The following is a 22,497-nucleotide window of genomic DNA, read 5'->3' as shown; positions in this document are numbered from 1 at the left end:
TTCCTATTATGATCAAAAACAGCAATATACACATGGCATGGTATGTAAATACTGCTATGACATTTTCCAATCTTATTTATACCTGCAGTCTGTTGCTTTAGGAGGTAAAATATAAGGAAAAAGTAGTTCAGTAAGTTTCCTTAAATAATGTAATTCATCTCTTCGACTCCTCAAAGCCACATGAAGCTCTGGACCATATTCTTCTAAAGCAGCTTGCTGTAAAAACTCTGTATTTTCTACTATAAATACAAAAAAGAAATAAACATTGGAAGAAGTTAACAGCATTAAATAACTTCAGCCATTTCCACTAACAAACAGAAAATAATTTAACACAGCCATTCCTTTTTTAACCTTTCTTTCTTTCCAATATGTATTCTACTGGTAAACTTTTCCACAAAAAGAGAGTAAAGAAGGTAATTTTCCTCTTTGCTGGAAGTTTTTAATTTATTCAAAATGAATTGATAAAAAAGCCCTTTCACCCTTGTTGAACAAAATTTTAAACCCAGGTCATTACAAATTATATTAAAAGCAAAATTTTTAAGTGGAAAAAACTAAATAAAACATCTTCCAGAACACACAAAGCTTTTGTTATCAAACATTACACCTTATTCATCCTCTGCAAGTATTACAAAATTCTTCTTAAAGCTCTCTATTATCTCTTCTTTCACATCAAAATCAATCAGGTAACCCTCCAAACTAATTATAGTACAGAAACGGGCTTCCTTGGTTAAGTTCTGCATCTTCTGCCCATAGAATAGGACAGAAAAGGTATACAGCTGTATACAGTGGAAGTCCATGAAGTTAGATTACCTACTAAATGTTAACTGATGATAACAGTTACACTAACAAAAGGTTTTCTTAAAGGCCAAGCACTAAACTAATACTTCAAAACTTAAAAATAATAGTATTGCCAATCCTTTTCTACAGACCTCAAAAGAGCAGGAGAAAAAGAAGTCATGTTTTCCCCTATCTGCACTCTGGGCCAAGTTTTAAAATCATGAAGTCTGTGAAGGGAATCTTAACTCTAATTCAATGGCATTTATTTTATACTATTTACTTCTATTTTTATTGAGAGAATGGAAGCACATTCACCAAAAAAAAAAAAAGCCAATATATACATTCCAAAGGTGTGAGAACTAAGAACATAAATGAATGTTACCTGCACCAGAGGTACAAAAGCAGGACTGACAAAGATGGATGTGGTTTTCGTACAAACCATGTTAACAGCATTAAATAAGCATTTTATTTTATAATTATACAATTGTTTACCAAGCATTCTGCCCCAAGTATTCGGGGTACAGGTCTTTTAAAAATTTATATCATAAACAGGAATTTAAATTAAGAAGACTAAGCTATGCTAAACTCCAGTTCTACTTACTAACTGATGATCTTAAATAATATAATCCCTTTGAGCCTCAGTTTCCCCCTCAGTAAACAGTCATTAAATAGATAACACTGAAAAGATTCCATGTAAAATGCACCAATAATTATAATATTTGATGTGATTAAGCATTTATATATAATATATAAACTGAATCACTAGACTGGACTCTACTCAGATGTGAGATTTTTGTAGTCTTAGCTAACGAAAGAATTTAAAAATCAGGCAGAAGATAAAAACATATGGAGGAAGAAAACCTTAACACAAGTACAAGTAAAATATAGATGTTGAAAAACAGGGTATGAATTAAACCCCACTAATCACCAGTATACCTCCTGCCTAATCAATGGACAGTTTTCAGACCACAAAAGGAAGTTTTCAGAATCCATGACAAAAAGATTTCTTTAGGATGAAAGACTGATATAATAAAGCCCTTCAACTACTACTGAATTTACATTAAACCAACGCTTCTAATGTATATATTTTCAACGTGTCTAAGGATGACAGAAGTAATTACACAGAAAACCTCTTTGCAATTCCTACTCTCAAGAAGCAGATAAGGAGAGAACACCAAGAGAGTAAAACTGTATATGGATAAAGGAGGTTAACCTTTAATTACTTTCTGAGTATACAAAATTGTGTAGCCAAAAATATTTAGAAAACAAATGCATGCATGAAAGAGAAGAAAAATCAAAACCCTGAAAATCTTCTTACAAGTCTAATTCACTGTTATAACATTTAGAACACCAGAACCTTTGGACAAACTGGAATCCTCCTAATACTTAGGTCTTTTAATTTTATGGACTTCATTAATTACTAATACAATGTCATTAATGAATCCAATCTAGCATTTTATGGTGATTTTATAATTGAGGACCATTTTTTACATGAATAGTGGTAGCAAACTAGCAACCCTTCTCTTGCAAAAAGACTCAAGGATAAATTTCAGCACTCTCAGAAACAAAACAACTTGAAGATTTTATTAAACTGATTGATTCAACTAAAAGTAAAAAGATGAGTCAATTTATTCATATCCTGAGTTCAAAGTGTTTGTCTTTATAACAAAATTAAGATCATATTAAAAATAATTTTCCCACACAAAAACTTGCAAACAAGTGACCAAGATGTCCTTGAAAAAGTGAATGGATAACTGTAGTACATCTAGACAACAGAATGTAATTGAGCACTAAAAAGAAATCAGTTATCCAGCCACAGAAGACATGGAGAACCCTTAAATGCATAATTCTAAATGAAAGAAAGCAGTCTGGAAAGGCTACAGTATGATTCCATTTATGGAATTTATGACATTTATGACATTTGGAAAAACTGTAGAAAGAGTAAAAAGATCAGTGGTAGTCAGGGGTTCCTGAAGGAAAGAGACAGGGATAAACAGGTGAAACGCAGGGGCTATGGGGGCAGTGAAACACTCAGTATGATACTGTGATGATAAATACATGGCATTATGCATTTGTCAAAATCCACAGTAAGTACAAGAAGAAGAGTAAAACCCTAATGAAAACTATGGACTTGATTAATAATGTATCAATACTGGCATATCAACTGTAACAAATGTACCAACCAAGGCAAGGCGTTAACAATTGGGAAGGGGGGAAATATATGGGAATCTCCAAAATATCTGCTCAATTTTTCTATAAACTTAAAACTACTCTAAAAACTAAAATTTACTAATTAAAAAAACACATTTTCCATATTTTTTTCTGACAGTAAAGTAGCCTTAACGGAATGGCTACAATTTTCTGGTATGATTTTGCCAGTGACAGGACAACAATTTTAAAAGTTAATTTTTTTTTTGTTTAACATTTAAATTACACATATTTAAACTTTTCTACTTTTAAACTACATTGAAGCTAAAACTTCTTAATTGTTATATAAGACAAAAACACAAGAGTTTAAACATGCAATCTGAACTGGTTCTCGTACCTGAGGAATGATTTATACCAAATGACAAATAAACTAATAATTTAACTTCCACTCTACCTAGAACACAATTTCCTCAAATATACTGTGATTATATGAATTGATGTTATGAGAAGGGAAAATTGGTTCCACGCTCAAATGAGTCTAGGATGTTCCGGGTTATACAAAGTTAAAGCTATATCTTTGCTGCAAGACTACTGAGAGGTTTTGGACTGCTAATACTTACTGGTAATTTCCAGAAGAGGAATACCATACATGGTAATTACCAGTCTCACAAAGAACGAAATATAGGGCATATAAGTAATTTTGCTTAAAAAGTATATTTCAGCTTGATCTAAGAGTAAGAAAAGCCCCAAAGGAAGATTTCATTTGTTCAATCAGCAAACATTTGATGAATATATATTACTTATATATCATGACAGTATAAAGCCCAGGACATATGTGAGAAACTGAAAAGAGGTCATCCTGGCTAAAGTATAATACATATTGAAGGACAAGATCAAACAACTTAACTACATAGGAAAGGATTTAAATATAAGACAGTTTTGACTCTACAGCAGTCACTAATTTTTTTTTAAAGTAGGGAGGTAACAGGATTGTGGTATTGTGAAATTAACATAGTAACAGTATACAGGATAAGCTAGGTCAAATTGAAATCATTAAGGAAAAAGGAGAGAAGACATGTGAGAGATACCACAGGGGAAGTAACGAAGGCAAAGGATCCATTCAAAAAAAAAAAAAAAAAGACAAGGTTCATCAATAATATACCTAACAATTAATGATTATACTTTAATTTTCATAGATTCTTGAGTTCACATAATCACTTGTATTATTAATAAATTACTGAAAAGGATTTCAGTTGAAACAAAACTCTCACAGCATTTATGAATATATCACTTAATTTATCAGTATTCAGATATTTAGGGTGAAAGTTGCCATATAAAAACAAAATCACTCAAATTTCGGAGCAGGAAATTGTATTACCTTTCTGACTGGCTTTAACAATCACTTCTATATGCTTCATTGCTGCTTTTAATAGTTTCTTGGTGATAATAGATGGAATATCCACCTAGAAAAATTCAACATTAAAATAAAAACTTTTAAAATAATTTATCTCTAAGTTATAATGGCAGGAACACTGTATTTAAGACATTGGAACATAAGATCTTAAAAATTAGCTGTATTGAATGAAGTAAGTCAGAAAGAGAAAAACAAATATCGTGTATTAACACATATATATGGAATTAGAAAGAGTACTGCTGAACCTATTTGCAGGGCAGCAATGGAGACACAGACATGGAGAAAGACTTATGGACACGGGGTCTGGGAAAGAAAGGAGAGGGTGGGGCAGATGGACAGAGAAACATGGAAACACATACACTGCTGCTGCGTCACTTCAGTCATGTCTGATTCTGTGTGACCCTATGTACAGCAGCCCACCAGGCTCCTCTGTCCACAGGATTCTCTAGACAAGAATACTGGAGTGGGTTGCCATTTCCTTCTCTGAACATAACCACTTCCATATGTGAATTAGACAGCGAATGGGAATTTGCTCTATGACTCAGGGAACTCAAACCGGGGCTCTGCAACAACCTAGAAAGGTGGGATATGGATGGGATATCAAGAGGAAGGGGACACACGTATACCTAGGGCTCATGGATGTTGATGTTTGGCAGAAATCAACACAATAGTGTAAAGCAATTATCTTTCAATTAAAAATTAAAAAAAATTAGTTGTATTATTAGGAATCTTTCAAAAATATAATTTAAAAGCACTATACAGTCTTAGACCATATTGATTATAACTTCAGACAGTTTTACTACCACAATAATGAAAACATACCTTATACACTAAATTTTTCTAGTGAAATTAGTGTCTTTATTCTTGACATTTCTTTAATGTATTTGTTCTAAATGTATTCAAGAAAAAAAATGTCAAGCAGCTTATCATTCCTTTGAGGTTATAAATTTGTGTTAACTAAGGCTGCTTGAAAATAAACTTTTCATTCAGATTACAAGACAAATCCTGGTTTCAAGATATATGGCAGCATTCTATTTTGGAATAATACTAAGTTTCATTTTTCCCCACAGACAATTTTCAACTTAAAGACTGGAAACTGTAGTGACTAGGGTAGGTAAGAGAGAATTAGAAGCATACATGAATACACATAAAAGAGACAGAAAATAAAATAACTTAAAAAAAAAAAGCCTTGTGAATTCAGTAAATCACCAAAAAGCATGTTTATTAGACTTCAACAGGGTTATCAGCCATCACAAAGCTCAACACATTACATTCTCCCTTTATCAAAGGCATGAGAAAACTGTATCCCAACAGTGTTATTTTGTGTTAACTTTTCAATTCTTTTTAAATTCCTCATTAAGGAAGAGGGAAAACATTACAGCCTGATAAATTTATTAAGTGTAATGACTCATAAGCCCCCAATATTAGTGATTTACTAGTAAAACTCAGAGCAGTTTATAGGTATCTTTCAGCTATGAATATCAAACATGTTCAAAAAGGGGCTATGTTTCTGCTAGCAATATTCCTTTCTGTAAAATAACATTACTCTTCATTTATTCCTGCCCTCTCGGTACTTAAGTGATTATAAATTAGTTCCATTATTTGTCAAATAAACAAGATGTCTGTTTTCAAATATTTTGTAAAATCTCATCTTCTGAGAACACACATGAAAATTTTCACTTGCAAGTTCTATTTTAGAGACTTCAGGTCAAAGTCAAAATGAATAAAACAATGAGTTTATCACTAAACTTCGATTTAAAAAAAAACACTGTGGACCTTAAATGATTTTCATTATCCCCAACCCCCGAAGTTACATTATTCAGGCAATGTTACCAAGGATAGAACACTGTACTAGGAATAATATGACCCAGGCCTAATCCTCTGCCCATCAATTACCTCTGACACTCTGACAAAGAGTATTACTAACTTTCTACAAAATGAGTATGATAAAGACCCACTTATCTTCCAGGACAGTATGCAGATAAAATGAAAAGAAAAAATATATAACATAAAAATCCAGAAAGTAGAAAAAATATTTGGAAATCATATATCTGATGAAGGAAATATATCCAGGATAGATAACAAACTCTTACATCTCAGTAATTAAAAGACAAATAACTCAGTTTAAAACATGGACAAAAAATCTGAATATACATTTCTTTCCCAAAAAAAGATATACAAATGGCCAATAAGCATCTAAGAAGATGCTCAACATCATCAGCCATGAAGTGAAGTGAAAGTTGCTCAGTCATGTCTGACTCAATGCGACCCCCATGGACTAGACAGTCAGTCCATGGAATTCTCCAGGCCAGAATACTGGAGTGGGTAACCTTTCCCTTCTCCAGGGGATCTTCCAAACCCAGGGATCGAATCCAGGTCTCCCGCATTGCAGGCAGAGTTTTTACCAGCTGAGCCACTAAGGAAGCCCAAGAATACTGGAGTGGGTAGCCTATCTCTTCTCCAGGGGATCTTCCCAACCCAGGAATTAAACCGGAGTCTCCTGCATTGCAGGCGGATTCTTGACCAATTGAGCTATCAGGGAAGCCCCATCAGCCACAGGGAAAAGCAAATCAATGCCACAATGAGATACGACTTCACATCCATTAGCATGGTTAGAATCAAAAAGTGAAGTAATAATTAGTTATGGCAAGGATGTGGAGAAATCAAGACACTCATACACTGCTGGTGGCAATGGAAAATGGTGCAATCATTTAGGAAAACAGTCTTTTGACAGTTCCTCAAAAAAACGGTTTAAACATAAACCATTTGACCCAGTAATTACATTTGAAGGTAAAATCAAGAGAAAGGAAAACAAATATTCCATACACATTCTCTCCACAAAAAACTTGTACACAAACCCTATGGTGGCATTATTCACAATAGCCAAAAGGTAGAAACAATCCAAATGTCCACTGACTGACGGATGGATAAACAAAATGTGGTATATCCATACAATGGAATATTATTCAGACATAAAAAAGAGTAAGTACTGATACAGGTACAACAGGACAACATGAATAGACCTCAGAAATATTATGCAAAGTGAATACAAACAATCACAAACATTATGCTAAATGAAAGCAAGTAATCACAAAAACTATAGAAAGGATTTCATAGTTAACATGTACCATATTCAACCAACCAACAATCTTGTCATTGGACATCAGTTTTCCTTTTCAGTCTTCCTTATTATAAGGTATACTGCAATGAATCTTTGAATATACATGTTTCCACTCTATTTCTTTAAAATATACTAAAAAAATGGAATTATATTTGAGAGTACAGACATTTTTAAGTCTTTCAATAAAAATTACCAAACCCCCTTCCAGGGTAAGAGTTATATCAATTTGAACATGTACTTGCTTTGCCTGTTTCTCTACAATCACCACTGCTAAACACTATCACTTTTTTCTTTCCCAACCTGAGAGGCAAAAGAATGGTATCCCATCAAAAGACAACATATTTTCAAATATTAATTGGCACTTTTATATTTTTCTTTTGTGAACTACTTATTCATAATTTTTTGCATATGTTTGCTATAGTGGTTGATTTTATTGCTCATTTCTCAAATAGGTATAGCAACAGTTAACAAGAATTTGCCTTTATTTATTACTGGCAGAGATACAGATCACTAATTTATTATCAATATGTTCAACATATAGAACTGACAAAGCAGTAGACAAGTATTTGTGTCTATAGCCAACAAAGTTAAGTGTATATATATGTGTGTGTATGTATATATATACACAAAACCTTAAAATATGGCTTGAAATTTTTTTAAAACATCATAATCATTACCATGTATTCGGTAAATTCATCTAACAAGAACATGACTTTTTTTCTACAGTTGTCTTTTTATCTATAATTCCTAAAAACCAAGATATCCAAACATTAAAGAAAGCAAAATTGATCAATTAATCAATAGCAATCCATTTATCTCTTAATCTAAAAAAATTAAAGGTGAAGAACAAAACAAATACATATAGTATGCATGCTAAGTTGCTTCAGTCATGGACAATTCTTTGCCACCCCACGGACTGTAAGCCCACCAGGTTCTTCTGTGCATGGGATTCTCCAGGCAAGAATACTGGAGTGGGTTGCCATTTCCTTCTCCAACATATAGGATAGAAATTCCCAAATTTCTTATTATAAATACACACCTTGTGAATTCTTCGAATTAAGACAGATGCAAAAAACCGTAATATAATTCTCAGTTCATCAACAAAGGACTCATCATCTGTTACATCCCTTTAATTAAAAAGAAAACAAGCATTTAGAAGTTCAAAGAAATACACAGCTTCCCTTTCTAGAAACCAAGAGAAGTCTAGAACTGACTCTTTTTCCATTTACTTATGCTATTTTTTAACAAACAATGCATTATATTATGGAACAAAAGAACAAAAAAGAAAATTAAAATCTCCCGTAATTCTAGTACCGACATAATTGTTGTTAACTAAATTATTGTATAGATTTTCCTATAGACATTCATGTGTACGTAGTCACGTGTTTAAGATTTTTAAGATCATTTTCTAAACATCATCAAAGAAATATTTAAAAAACACAATAATTTTGAAAAGAAACAGAATTACATACAAAAGTTCAATTAAATATTTATAGATTAAAAATATAAATTAATTCTAAAATTAAGAAAAAAAAGTGTGTGTTTTATTTGAAAAAGAAAATAAATTGAAACTCAAAATGTTTTTAAACAGAAATTTTGACAACCTTTTCCTGAGTTTTCCTATAGCTTTAAGGTCCCTAGAAGAATTAGGATACTTTCCTAATCAAAGGCAAGAAAGAAAGGTATTGTATAATCATAATTTTCTGAACTAGATGATGCTATTAAGTCCCTTGGTAGCATAAAGAAGATAATTTTGTATCAATCATGGTTCCCACTATTAACTCCAAGGAAGGGAATATCACAGCATCAATAGCTATATAGAACACACTCTAAAAAATACAGCCAGATTTTATGTCTGAAAAGTTATAATTTGGGGGCGGGATGGGGTGGCAGTGGGGGAGTTTCACAACAGGATTCATTTTATAAAAGGCCTCACAATCAATTTACTTAAATGACAAATGCCCTATGTTTAAGACAGATGCCAGTGTAAAAACTGTATATAAGCTATACAGGCAAAAATAACATATTAAGTGAGTATTAAATTTGTTTTAATCCACTGTAGATCAACTCAACTACTAGCGTTTTCCGCCCCCCAGCCACATTACTCAGCTTGTGGAATCAGTTCCCTAACCAGGGACTGAACCCAGGCCCATGGCAGTTAAAACATTGAGTCCTAGCCACTAGAAACCAGAGAAGCCGCCTATTAGCATTTTTAAATTAGGAAATTCAAAATATACTGAACATTAGGGGAGATATAATTAAATATTTTAAGTCATATAGGTGTAAGTGTTCAAATATATAACTAAGTACATGATGCTTCTGTAAGGGAGTATGTGTTTTATTAAATGATTTCTGATTGTCAAATCAGACTTTTTTCCCCCACAAATCTAGAGCATTTTCCATATTCCATTGAGCATAGGGGATTTGTACATAGGCATCAGATACCAAAAACAAAGCTACTTTGGAACAAAACATTAATTTTCCAGGAAGTCTACTGAAATTAACTTTCAGTTTAATGAAATACCTGAATAAAAATTTTTTCTCTAAATGTACAACTAGTTCAAGTGTAAAAAGTGCATACAAAATAGTAAATCACTACAATTAGGAGTCATAAGAAACTGTACAAGTTACTGTTCTTTCAAAAAGTAGCCTAGGGTTTTTTCCTCTTTGCTATCACTAAACTGTTCATTGATTACCTACATCAGTGGTTCTTAAGAGACCACTATGCCTCCCAGGTAAATTTGGCAATCTCTGAAGACATTTTTGGTGATCACAACCAAGGAGAACAAGTAGTGCCACCAGCATTCACTGCGAAAAAGTCAGGGGTACGTTAAACACCCTATAATGCACAGTATAGGTCCCCATAACAAAGAATTATGTGGCCAAAAATATCAATAGTGCCAACACTGAGAAATCACCACCTATACTAAAAATGTATCATTAGCACACTTAATGGGATTCACTATACTACAGAAAAAAGGTCTTATAGAAAGAACTTACCTGTACCAGGGGTAGACAAAGTTTTCCAACACTAATTCAAGAACCTGCATAAAAATTATTTTTTAAGAAAAATCAAGTTAATTAATTCTGGGAAAATAAACTCTAATACTAAGAAATATATAACAAAAACTAAGCTTAGTATCCCAAATATTGACACCTAGTATCATACTTTTGCATGACAAAATGTCTATGCTGACTTCATATGGCTGTGACGATGAACAGGGACATATGGGAAAACACTCTGAAAACAATAAAACTTCATTAAAAAGAAAAATTACTACCAGAATGACACACACACTTTAAAATATGTCCATAATTTTAAAAAAAATTTTTTTAATCTAAATTGTTCCTGACTCTGAAGATTCACTGAACCAAAAAAATTCTATGGAAAGAAAGAAAATAACAGGCTGGTCTTTTGCATTCCTAATGCCCTCTGTAAGTCAGTAGTCCCAGGATAAAATGAAAAAACAAATATATAAGACTTAGGGGACTTCCCTGGTTCTGGTGGTCCAGTGGTTAAGACTCTGTGCACCCAATGCAGGGGCACAAGTTCAATCTCTGGTCGGGGAACTAAAGAGTCAGTGATTATCTTTCAAGGGAGGATAGAGACTAGGAGGGAGTATGAGCAGGACTTCTGGGTGCTAATGATGTTTTTGTTTCTTGTTCTAAGTGCTGGTATATGAATATGCTCAGCTTTGTGAAAACTTTAAGTTATATCTAAAAAAGTTACAAAACAAAAGAAATCCTTGGTGTTAAACCTTCCATTTCTTGAGCCTGGGTGGAACAGTATAATTTTTAAAAGGACTTGCAGCAGTGGGCATTAATTTTAAAAAGCACTAGGGAGGTAATGAAACAACGTATCTAATCTGACTATATATCTTCTCTGGCCCAGTAATGCAAACTGTGGACTCTCTACATACTCAGGCAACAAGATTTGGATTTTTTTTACAAAAACTAAGCATCAGTGATATCAGCTGGAAAAATATGATACACAGAGACAGGATTAGGACACAGGAGGAGACTAGAAAGCTTACCATTAAACATTTCATCTTATTCCCCAAATCCAACCAGAAGTCCTACTGATTTTACATCTAGGTAGCTCTTTTCTACCTCTTCTCACCCCTATATATAGCCTCTAAATCAGTCTCCCTCCTTCCAAGTTAGCTCCCTTCCATTCTCCATAAAATTGCCAAAATGATCTAAAATATGCATTTGACCACATCACTCACCTGCATGAAACCGTTAATATAACTACACATCAAAGTAAGAAAGGTAGAGCTGCACTGATTCTGAAAAGGCAAGAGAAAGCTGCATGCCAGCGGCTATGACCTTCTACTTCCTTTTCACCTCCCACTACATCCTGTAAAGAATTGATGCTTTTGAACTGTGGTATTGGAGAAGACTCTTGAGAGTCCCTTGGACTGCAAGGAGATTCAACTAGTCCATCCTAAAGGAAATCAGTCCTGAACATTCATTGGAAGGACTCATGCTGAAGTTGAAACTCAATTACTTTGGCCACCTGATGTAAAGAACTGACTCATTGGAAAAGACCCTGATGCTGGGAACGACTGAAGGCAGGAAGAGAAGGGGACAACAGAAGACGAGATGGTTGGATGGCATCACCGACTCCACGGACATGGGTTTGAGCAAGCTCCGAGAGTTGGTGATGGACAGGGAAGTCTGGCATGCTGCAGTCCATGGCGTCACAAAGCCATGGGGTCACAAAGAGTCAAACACGACTAAGCAACTGAACTGAACTGAACATCCTGTGAGTCACATCTGAAAACTACAGTTACACAATTTGAAAATCACTGACATCTATGATCAATTAAACATCTTCAGCATGGCCTTTTAAGTCTTTTGATGATCTGATTTCCAAAGGGCCATATAAAAATTGGTTACGAACTAAAGCAGTCCTGCATTTTAGATTGAGTTCTGCTACCAGCCAGCTATGATACTTGAGAAAATTATTAAAATGCTCTAAACCCTAGGTTTGGTAAAACCATCAAAAATAGCACCTACTTCATAGGTTACATGAATACAAATACAGTGATTAGCACAATATCTACTATGTAGTAAGTATCGAAAGTGTTAATCGCTCAGTCGTGTTCGACTCTGCGACTCCATGGACTGTAGCCTGCCAGGGTCCCCTGTCCATGGAATTCTTCAGGCAAGAATACTGGAGTAGGTTGCCATTTCCTGCTCCAGGGGATCTTCCCTACCCAGGGATCGAACCTGGGTCTCCTGCACTGCAGGCAGATTCTTTACTGTCTGAACCACCAGGGGAAGCTATATAGTAAGTGATTGATAAACACTAGCTACTAGAGTATGGTCTCTTCGTTGCCCACATTCTCCTTCACATTTCACCCTCCAGCTTACAGAACTGTCCACCCGGTTTCAAAGCCTCTCTTTCCTTCCAAAAACTCTTTCCACACCCTGGAACACCCTTTCCCTTTCACTATCAGACTTGCAAACATCTAGTTATACTTTCTGACTGCCCCTCTCTACAGTTATGCACTTCTTCCTCTGTACTAATGACATGCCTTGTATGTTTCTTCCATAACTGTCTGCATTACATTACACTGTGCATGTCTGTTTATATGCCTACCTCCCCTCCTAGACCAAAGCTCCCAGAAGAAAAGAAGCATATTTTATTTCTTTTTATTCCTAGGACGTAGTCTAGTTCCTGCCTATATAGCAAGACCTTAGAAAATGGTTTTTAAATATTAGAGCTAATATTTACTCAACACCAATAAGTGCCAGGCACTAGGTCAAAAAATTATATAAGAAATAAAGTGTCAAAGTTTTTACAAAGAAATAAAGTGTCAAACGACTACAATCACTATTCCCCTAGAAGTCTTGTCTTCAAAAGACCTCAAATCAGCACTCTCAAATAGAAATATGTCAGCCACATATATAATTTCAAATTTTCTAGTAACTACATTTAAAGAAAAATAAAAATAGGTGAAGTTAATTTTATGATCTATCTTATTTAACCCAATATACCCAAAATATTATCATTTTAACATATAATCAATGTAAAATATATTATAGGATATTTTACATTTCTTTTTCCTTAAGAAGTTCTCAAAACCCAGTACATATTTTACATATACAGCACATCTCAATCAGAACTAATATATATCAAGTATTTATTAACAGCCACATGTAGCTAGTTGCTACCATATTGGAAAGCACAGTCTTCAATCCAGGAATCCGGAGGATGAAAAAGAGCTTAGAGAAGAAACGGAAAAAGGAAAATGCCAATAATTTAGCATTTATGCAGCATACTTTGGAGAAGGAAATGGCAACCCACTCCAGTATTCTTGCCTGGAGAATCCCATAGACAGAGGAACCTGGCAGGCTACAGTCCATGGGGTCACAAGAGTCGCCAGGGAAGGATTCAAAGTGGGAAGTGACAATTAGGCACGATTCAGATGTTTAATGCTACTCTTCAACTTATCGGCATTTAGTTTAATTTAGTAAGTATCTATCAAATAGCAACAATACCTGGCCCCTGCACTTGGTGTTGGGGACAAATGAGATCCATTCCCTGCCTTCAAGAACTTGACAGCTTTCTCAGATGGATGGAGAAAACAAGTCTCTCAAAGAAATAACTAAAACATGGTATGTTACCAAAAAGATACATATAAAATGTGACTGCCACAAAGACAAGAGATCATACTTCCTATTCCTATATTATGCAGAAACAGTGAAATGTATCCTGTTCTCTGTTCTATTCTGGTTATTTCTACTGCCATATTATAAAAAATGACTATTTCTTAAAGAGATAGACAGTAACTAGGTAAAACTATTTTTCTTTGGCTAAAATGTCCATTTTTATTAGATATGGAATCAAAAAACACTTATGGCTTACAATTCACGTTGTGTAACAATCAACCATCTAACCAGGAATCACTTAGGTGGCACTTATTAAAATGCTCCATGATTCCCTTTCCCATAAGTATTTAACATTTTTTGCTTGGGTATACACAGCAATATTAATTAAATCAGTTACCTCTGAGAGAGACGCATCAACCTTAGAAGAAATTTTCAGGTCTAGCCATGGCTGGTAGTTCTCAAGTAGCAAGGAAGGCCTAAAGAAAATCATACAGTTAAATTGCTTGAAACCCAAAACTTAATGGAAAGGATCAACAAATTAAGTGTTTAACTTACCTATGTCGCTTACATTTCACCTTACCACAAACAGCACAGCTACGACCTTGAGGAAACAATTCCTGAAGTCCTAATTGCTAAAAAAGGGAAGTGGGGAGATTTATCTTTACATTACACATCATATTTACTAAAGAGAATCAACTTTTCAAAAACTTGTTAATCAGTGTATGAATTCAAAGGACATGATTTTTTTTATTACTGTCTGTTTTAACACTGAAACTATTCTTTACAATAAAATAATTCTTGCTATACCAAACTGCCAATAGGAGAAAAATACCAAATGAAATGCTTTATAATAACTAAGCCAAATTCCCAAGCTTAAAATTAAAGTCAACTGCTATGTTCACTTATTAAAAAAAAAAAACTCAATCTATATTTGAAAATGATACTCTGCTGCAAAAGTGTAAGAAAAAAATATTTTCTATTTCTCCAAATCTTTAATCAATGAAGGAGAACATATGCTATAACTAGTAAGTTTCCTGACCAAACACGGGGCACCACTTACAGCTGTGTTTCCTCTGAGCAGAAATATCAATCAACCTAAGATGAGGGACTGCAGCTACTTGAAGACTTCAAGATATCCCACTCAACCCTGATCTACACTCTTGGGACTTTACCTACCAGAGACAGACTCAATACAGTACCACCTTCATCAAAGTTCAGATATACAGAACAAACTATTTTGGTTAAGCAAACTGCCTGATTATTTGTTTCTATGAAGCACAGACATCCGTGGAACAATGAGCTCCCGAGTTGCATCTGTGCCTCAGAATCACCTGGAAAGCTTTCAACAAGTACTAATTACAAGGTCCTAGCCCAGAACTCAGAGAAGGCAATGGCACCCCACTCCAGTACTCTTGCCTGGAAAATCCCATGGATGGAGGAGCCTGGTAGGCTGCAGTCCACGGGGTCGCTAAGAGTCGGGCACGATTGAGTGATTTCACTTTCACTTTTCACTTTCATGCACTGGAGAAGGAAATGGCAACCCACTCCAGTGTTCTTGCTTGGAGAATCCCAGAGATGGGGGAGCCTGGTGGGCTGCTGTCTATGGGGTCACACAGAGTCGGACATGACTGAAGCACCTTAGCAGCAGCCCAGAACTATTCAATCAAATTCCGGGGGTAGAGCCCAGAAACCTGTATTCTTTTAAAGATTCCTTAAGTGATTCTACTGTACAAGCAACTTTGGGAACCTCTAATTTACTGTCCTCATAGTTAATGTGAAGTTAGAGGACACTAAAATTGTGGACCCAATTTTCTGAGAATTTTTAATTTTCTCTTTCTAGCTCCTCCTAGGAGAACTGTACACTTTAAAAATATATACATATGAAAATTTCACTTTGAAATGTTCTGATGTCTTCCATTATTAAATTATAGCAGACAGATATTTTAGAAATCACTGCTTTAACATGCTTTCAAGAAGAATATCGAACAACACAGAATCAAATATACTGACTCTTAAAAATAAGAACACATATATTTTACCTTAGGTTTGTATTTTATCATGAAGAATATATTTGGTAACAGAGAATCAGGTCCCAATGAGCAGTAAAATGTGACAACTCCAGCAACAAACGACCAGAAGATCATTAAAACATGAAGATACCTTAGAAATAAAGACAATTATTAGAACCAAAAACACATATAAAACTAATTTGTGCCTTCATTGATTTAATGAGTATTAAATTAAGCATCTACAGTATCAGGCTGATGCAATTCCTCCAGTCGTGTTTTCTGTAATATATTTATTAACTATAAGAATATTAGAATGTTTGCTATCAAAGGTATATTTCATTTAAAGTATAAAGACGTAAAAATCCCCAATATTTCATAACTTGGCACCTAGGCTGTCTTGTTTAACTAGCCAATACTACATTTTTCCAGAATATCTTCTAATGATAGTGTAGTATTCATACCCCACCAAAATTCTGATTATTTTGCATTAAATCAAAACAAAAATTGTACTGAGTACCCATTTAGTCCTACACAGTACTAGGTTCTGGGGATATAGTAAGGAACAGCACTGTGTCTATTTGCATAGGAAACACTATCCCTTAGGTGTAGCAGGTAAGGAAATGAATACAACACAGTGATGATGATGTGTCCTATACTATGACAGAGAAAGTACGCATGATATGAGAGCACCCAAGGCAGAATACCCAAATTTAAAAAGAAAAGCTTTTTGCAGAGACAGTTGTGTCTCTGGGAAAACTTAAAGAATGAGTAGGAGAAAAGCGACAGAAGGGGACAGGGTAGAGGAATGAGGGGAATTCAAACTTGAGAGAACAACGTGAGCTAAGTAAGATCTGTGTACAGCTCCAAGGAAGACGTGGGCTTGAGATGAGCCTAAAAAAACAAGCCACAGCCAAACGACCTAGTGTCATGTAATAAGTCACGTTACAGTGTCACAATACAATCTGTCCTCACATTGCAGTTTTCAGTTACCATCATTTTGCGAAGCACCAGCCCCTCAACAACGCAGCCCCTCAACAACTCTAACCGTGAGTAAGGACACAGAGTTAAAACTTTGGTGCTAGCTCTTCAGTTCACAAATCACTACATAGTAAGAGAATGAAGCCAAACCAGAGAGAAGGGGGACAATCAGGGAGATGCAAAAAGTATTTCAAAGTTTCTGAGGCCTGGCTACTGGCCAGTTCTTTCAGCACTTACATAAGTATCCAATGATTCCCCTCTCTGCCAAACCTAGAGTGATATGAGTTTTACTCTTTCATCTACCATCAAGAGTCCTGAGTAATACCCAGGAGACAATGAACAACTTAAGAAGATTTTAAGAATTTTTAAGAGTTTTAAGAAGGAAAGCACTATCATCAGATTGTATTATCAGAAAACCACTCTGGCAGCAATATGGAGCATGGTCTAAACTGGAAACAAGCAAGCTAATTAGAAAGCTGCTGAAGCAGTTAATCTAGGAGAATTTATGGATGTCCTGTAGAGACTCAAGAGATAAAAAGAAGCTGACTGTTTTGAGACAGCTAGGAAGAATTAAGAGGACCAAGTAGGGGAATTCCCTGGTGGTCCAGTGGTTCTCCACACTTTCACTACAGGGACCAGGAGTTTGATTCCTGGTTGGGGAACTAAGATCCTGCAAGCCAAATGGCTCGACCAAAAGACACCTCATTTTTTTTTTGTTTGTTTTTGGCCTCTCTGCACAGCTTAAGGGATTTTAGTTCTCCAACCAGGGAGAACGAGGGATCAAATCCAGGGCCTCCACAATGAGAGCTCAGAATCCTAGTCACTGGACCACCAGGGAATTCCCTCAAAAAACAAAGTAAAAAAGAGGACTAAGTAGTTGATTAGATATAAGGAGAAGAGAGAAATACAAAATCAGTTCCTTTTGGACATGTTGACTTTCAGGTTTCTCAAGACGCACCAAGTAGAAATGAGCTGGACACGACTGAGTGACTTTCACTTTCATTTTCAAGATGTACCAAGCAGAAATGTTCCATAACCAGCCAGGTTTTGGGTAGTTTAAATCTCTGCAGAGAATATGGGCCAAGGATAAAGGTTTGGGAATTACCAGCATAAAGATCACTGAAGTCATGGGAATGAATGTCATGACCAGAGACAAGCTGCAAACTGAAAAATGAAGAAAACATGCCATATTTAAGAAATAAGCAGAAGCAGAGAAATCTATAAAGGAATCTAGGAATTAGGAGAGTTGAGAAGAAAAACAGGGGTCAAATCATAAAGGCTGTGAAGATTTAAAAAAAAAGACGAAGAAATGAAGAAAATATTTCAACAAGAATGAAGTAAACATAATCAAATATTGGTAAAATAAAGTAAAAGAGACTGAGAAGTGTCCACTGGTTTCAGCAACAAGAGAGATACTGATGAACTAGGCAAATCAATTTTAGTAGGATGTAATGGATTGAAGACTGGCGGGGAAGTGGAATCAGGAAATGTGGATAATTCTCTTTTCAAAGGAAAGAACAATAAATACATAAAAGAGCTAAGGTGTCAGCTGGAGAAAGACAATTAGGAAAGGTGTTTAGTAAAATCTGATCACATTTAAACATTAATAGGAAAGAAAGAGAAAAAAGAAAATGAGGTAGGAGAGAAAAGATAACACAGAATTATTTTCCCCTAGAGAATATACGGGGTCGCACAGAGTCGGACATGATTGAAGCGACTTAGCAGCAGCAGCAGAGTATATAGGAGTAGTTGGGATTCAGAGCCAAACAGAAAAAAATAATTATAAAAGAAAGTGATATCTCCTCTTCAATACTAGAGAAAAAGAAAGGGTTGATGAGAACGGAGTTAAATCTATAGATTAGATAAAAAGAATTCAAAGCCATATGATGGCCTTTAAGTGAAACAGGTGCTGCTTGAGAGGAAAAGGCAAAGGTGACATGATCGGGAGTTCTAGAAGACTGGGGAAGTTCTGAAGCAGCAGCTGGAGAGAAGTAAAGAGAAAGGTATCCTCAGGAACTGCTGGGCAGTACTAAGGCTGAAGAGTTAAGTTTACAGGTGTGTGATTTTCTCTAGCAGCATTCAGTAACCAGGATATAAACACTTAATAAAACAAACCAGCATCACTGATCCAAGGTTTGGATTTTGTTCAGTGAGCGACATGCAAGCAAAGAGAATCAAGGGTGCTGGCAGTAGACTGGCTAAAGTGATGGGCCTGGAATCTAAGCTAGACTGACTCTAAACCACAGAGGAAAGTAAGTGATAACAGAAGAGGGACAATGGATAGGAGGAAAGCAGAGAAAAGCAGGTACCGTGTGACCGACGGAGTAAGAGACGTAGCCACAGGTCAGCAAGTGGGAGGCTTAATTTTTAAGATTTCACAGGAAGAACAGTCTCTGGTGATAACACAGGCCACCAAAAGGTGATCCAAGTGGGAGACTATGGAAGAGTGACCTCAAGATAAACTACAGTATTTGATGGGTTACTTGCACAAACACTAAAGTTACCCAGAATCACAAGATTTAAAATGGAAAGAGTCTTTAAACTAGAAGCTTGTAGTGCAAGAGACTAATATCAGTAAGAAAAGACAGATGGCAGAAGTTCCAAAGGAGAGATTTCTACTTCCTCAACAGAATAACTAGTACCAGTTATTCTTATAACTGGTCTTCCACCATAAACAACTGGAAAACTGGACAAACCATACACAGCAACTGTTTCTAGGCATTGGATAACAAGCACTACAGGAACAGAATCTTGAAGAGAAGGGAAGTGGATGAACTGTTATACAGAGTGAAGTTAGAAAGAGAAAGACAAGTATATCAACACATGTATGTGGAATCCAGAAAGATGGTACTAATGAAGCTATTTGCAAGGCAGGAACAGAGACACAGACACAGAGGACAGACTTGTGGACACGGTGGGAGAAGGAGAGGGTGGGGCGAACTGAGAAAGCAGCGCTGAAACATGTCCATTGCAATATGTAAAACAGACAGCTAGTTGAAAGCTGCGGTGTAACACAGGGAGCTCAAACACAGTACGCTGCGACAACCTAGAGGAGGTAGGAGGGAGGTTCAAGAGGGAAGAGACATATGCATACTTGTGGCTGACTCTGTTATTGTATGGCAGAAACCAACACAACATTGTAAAGCAATTATCCTCCAATTAAAATTTTTAGAACAGAGAAGGGAAGCACACAAGTGAGTGCCACATCCAGCCCAGTTCTTTGACTAGGGACAACTGCCCCAAGTGCACCATGAAATAGAAAGGGCTACAGAAGATATTGTGAAGATTGGGGATTTCAGAATCGAAGAATAAAGCACCAAGTAGTAAGAAAAGGTGAAGATGATGATTAAAGGTGCTCACATATTACAGACAGTGAACAGTAAGTGCAAATGCTGTGAGACAAAGGCTGCACCACTCAACTACAGGAAACTGGTCTCTAGGCACCCAGGGCAATTCTGCACTGGACAAACATCCACCACAGACCTATCACTAAAAGTTCTCACATAAGCATGGTTACTGTTAACCCAAAGAACTGCTACAGATTAACCTGCCTGCAGAAGGAAACACAAACCCTCTAAACCTCTATGGTCCCTGTCAACCTGGCCCCAAATCACTTTTCTGCTCTTATGCTTCCCATTCCTTTATACAAAGTTTTATACAAAGCTTCACTCCAACCAATAAATAGCACACTTGACATCAAGCTTTTAAAAAACCTTAAGTCTAGAAACTAACTCAATGGGTTATAGAGGTATTCACAGAGGAAATTATGAAATCCGTGTCCACACTTACTGAAAATCATTCTGAGCCAGAAAGGTATGACTCCGAATTCACAATTTTTAGAATCCTTCAACACTTACATAGTACATATTTCATAAACAACATACATTATATAGCATAATACATCATGTTATAATAACATAAATAATATGAGGTCTGACATAGTACTCCATAATCAGATATTAGTATTTCCACAGAAAAATGTATAAACCATAAATAAGTAAGTCAGAAATAAATACTATACACAAGTCTCAACTCTGTTCAGGTCAGGTTTTGTTATCAAATGTAACTGGTGTATCAAATCTAGAGGACAAGTTATTTCTTTTTGATTTCTGAATTATGGATTAGGAACTGCAGACCTGCACTTAGACTGAGTGACAATAAACACCGCATGCAGTATGCACATCACGGTAAGGCAAGCAGTAACTGAAAGGCGTTATTTAAGACCGAAATCTTTAGTGTTAAATACATTAATCCTGCTGTTCTCAACCAAGGCTGATCTCACCCACTGCCAGGGGAATTTGGCAATATATGGAGACATTTTTCACTGTCACAACTGTGGGAAGATAAGAGAGGTATTTTTTATGGTATGGTATTTACATCAAGTGACTTGAGGCCAAGGCTCTGCTAAATATCTTACAATGTACAGAACAGCCCCCCACAACAAAGAATTACCTGACCCAAATTATCTATAGTGTTGAGGTTATCCTGCATTAATCAGAGACAAATACTGAAAACCAACAAGCTAAGCATTCAGAAGGTTGGGGGAGGAAATACAAATCCAAACACGTAAAAAGGAAGGACACACTAAAGAACAGAAATCAATCAAGTAGACAACAATGACAAAAGACATTATAAACTGGTTCTTCAGAAAAATTAATAAAATAATTAAAACCTCTAGCTGTATACTACTTGAGGTTACTAGGGCACCAGTAATTACTTTAAAAACTGATAATTAACAGAAAAAGGTATAAGCATTTATTCTACTTTTCCAGCTTGAGCTATATTTCATTGTAACTAAACAGACCTTAACAGAGGATAAATTAAAGCAATTCTACAAACACACACACATACACACACATGAGAATTTAAATTAAAAAATACAGAAGGAATGAAACAATAACAAATCACCATGTTGCATCCTATAATGATTCAGATCAGATCAGATCAGTTGCTCAGTCGTGTCCGACTCTTTTCCACCCCATGAATCGCAGCACGCCAGGCCTCCCTGTCCATCACCAACTCCCGGAGTTCACTCAGACTCACATCCATCGAGTCAGTGATGCCATCCAGCCATCTCATCCTCTGTCGTCCCCTCTCCTCTTGTCCTCAATCCCTCCCAGAATCAGAGTCTCTTCCAATGAGTCAACTCTTCGCATGAGGTGGCCAAAGTACTGGAGTTTCAGCTTTAGCATCATTCCTTCAAAAGAAATCCCAGGGCTGATCTCCTTCAGAATGGACTGGTTGGATCTCCTTGCAGTCCAAGGGACTCTCAAGAGTCTTCTCCAACACCACAGTTCAAAAGCATCAATTCTTCGGTGCTCAGCCTTCTTTACAGTCCAACTCTCACACCCATACATGACCACTGGAAAAACCATAGCCTTGACTAGACGGACATTTGTTGGCAAAGTAACGTCTCTGCTTTTGAATAT

The 22,497-nt window shown here is 35.8% G+C and overlaps 1 protein-coding gene across 3 annotated transcripts in view; it reads right to left on the bottom strand.

The window, feature by feature from the left end:
- SNX14 (sorting nexin 14) overlaps positions 1–22,497 on the bottom strand; it is an 85,400-nt gene that overhangs the window by 50,919 nt on the left and 11,984 nt on the right. For 2 of the 3 annotated variants that reach the window (XM_055535564.1, XM_055535566.1), the window contains exons 2-8: positions 16,121–16,241; positions 14,637–14,713; positions 14,479–14,557; positions 10,461–10,504; positions 8,500–8,587; positions 4,304–4,388; positions 83–239 (exon numbers count right to left, since the gene is read on the bottom strand). In XM_055535564.1, the coding sequence (XP_055391539.1) occupies positions 83–239; positions 4,304–4,388; positions 8,500–8,587; positions 10,461–10,504; positions 14,479–14,557; positions 14,637–14,713; positions 16,121–16,241 (651 nt within the window). The remainder of the gene's footprint in view (positions 1–82; positions 240–4,303; positions 4,389–8,499; positions 8,588–10,460; positions 10,505–14,478; positions 14,558–14,636; positions 14,714–16,120; positions 16,242–22,497) is intronic. The other variant, XM_055535565.1, reaches the window with a different exon arrangement.

This window comes from Bubalus kerabau, chromosome 9 (assembly GCF_029407905.1).
Source record: "Bubalus kerabau isolate K-KA32 ecotype Philippines breed swamp buffalo chromosome 9, PCC_UOA_SB_1v2, whole genome shotgun sequence".
Lineage (NCBI taxonomy): Eukaryota > Metazoa > Chordata > Mammalia > Artiodactyla > Bovidae > Bubalus > Bubalus kerabau.
This window is presented reverse-complemented; position numbering and strand designations above follow the sequence as displayed.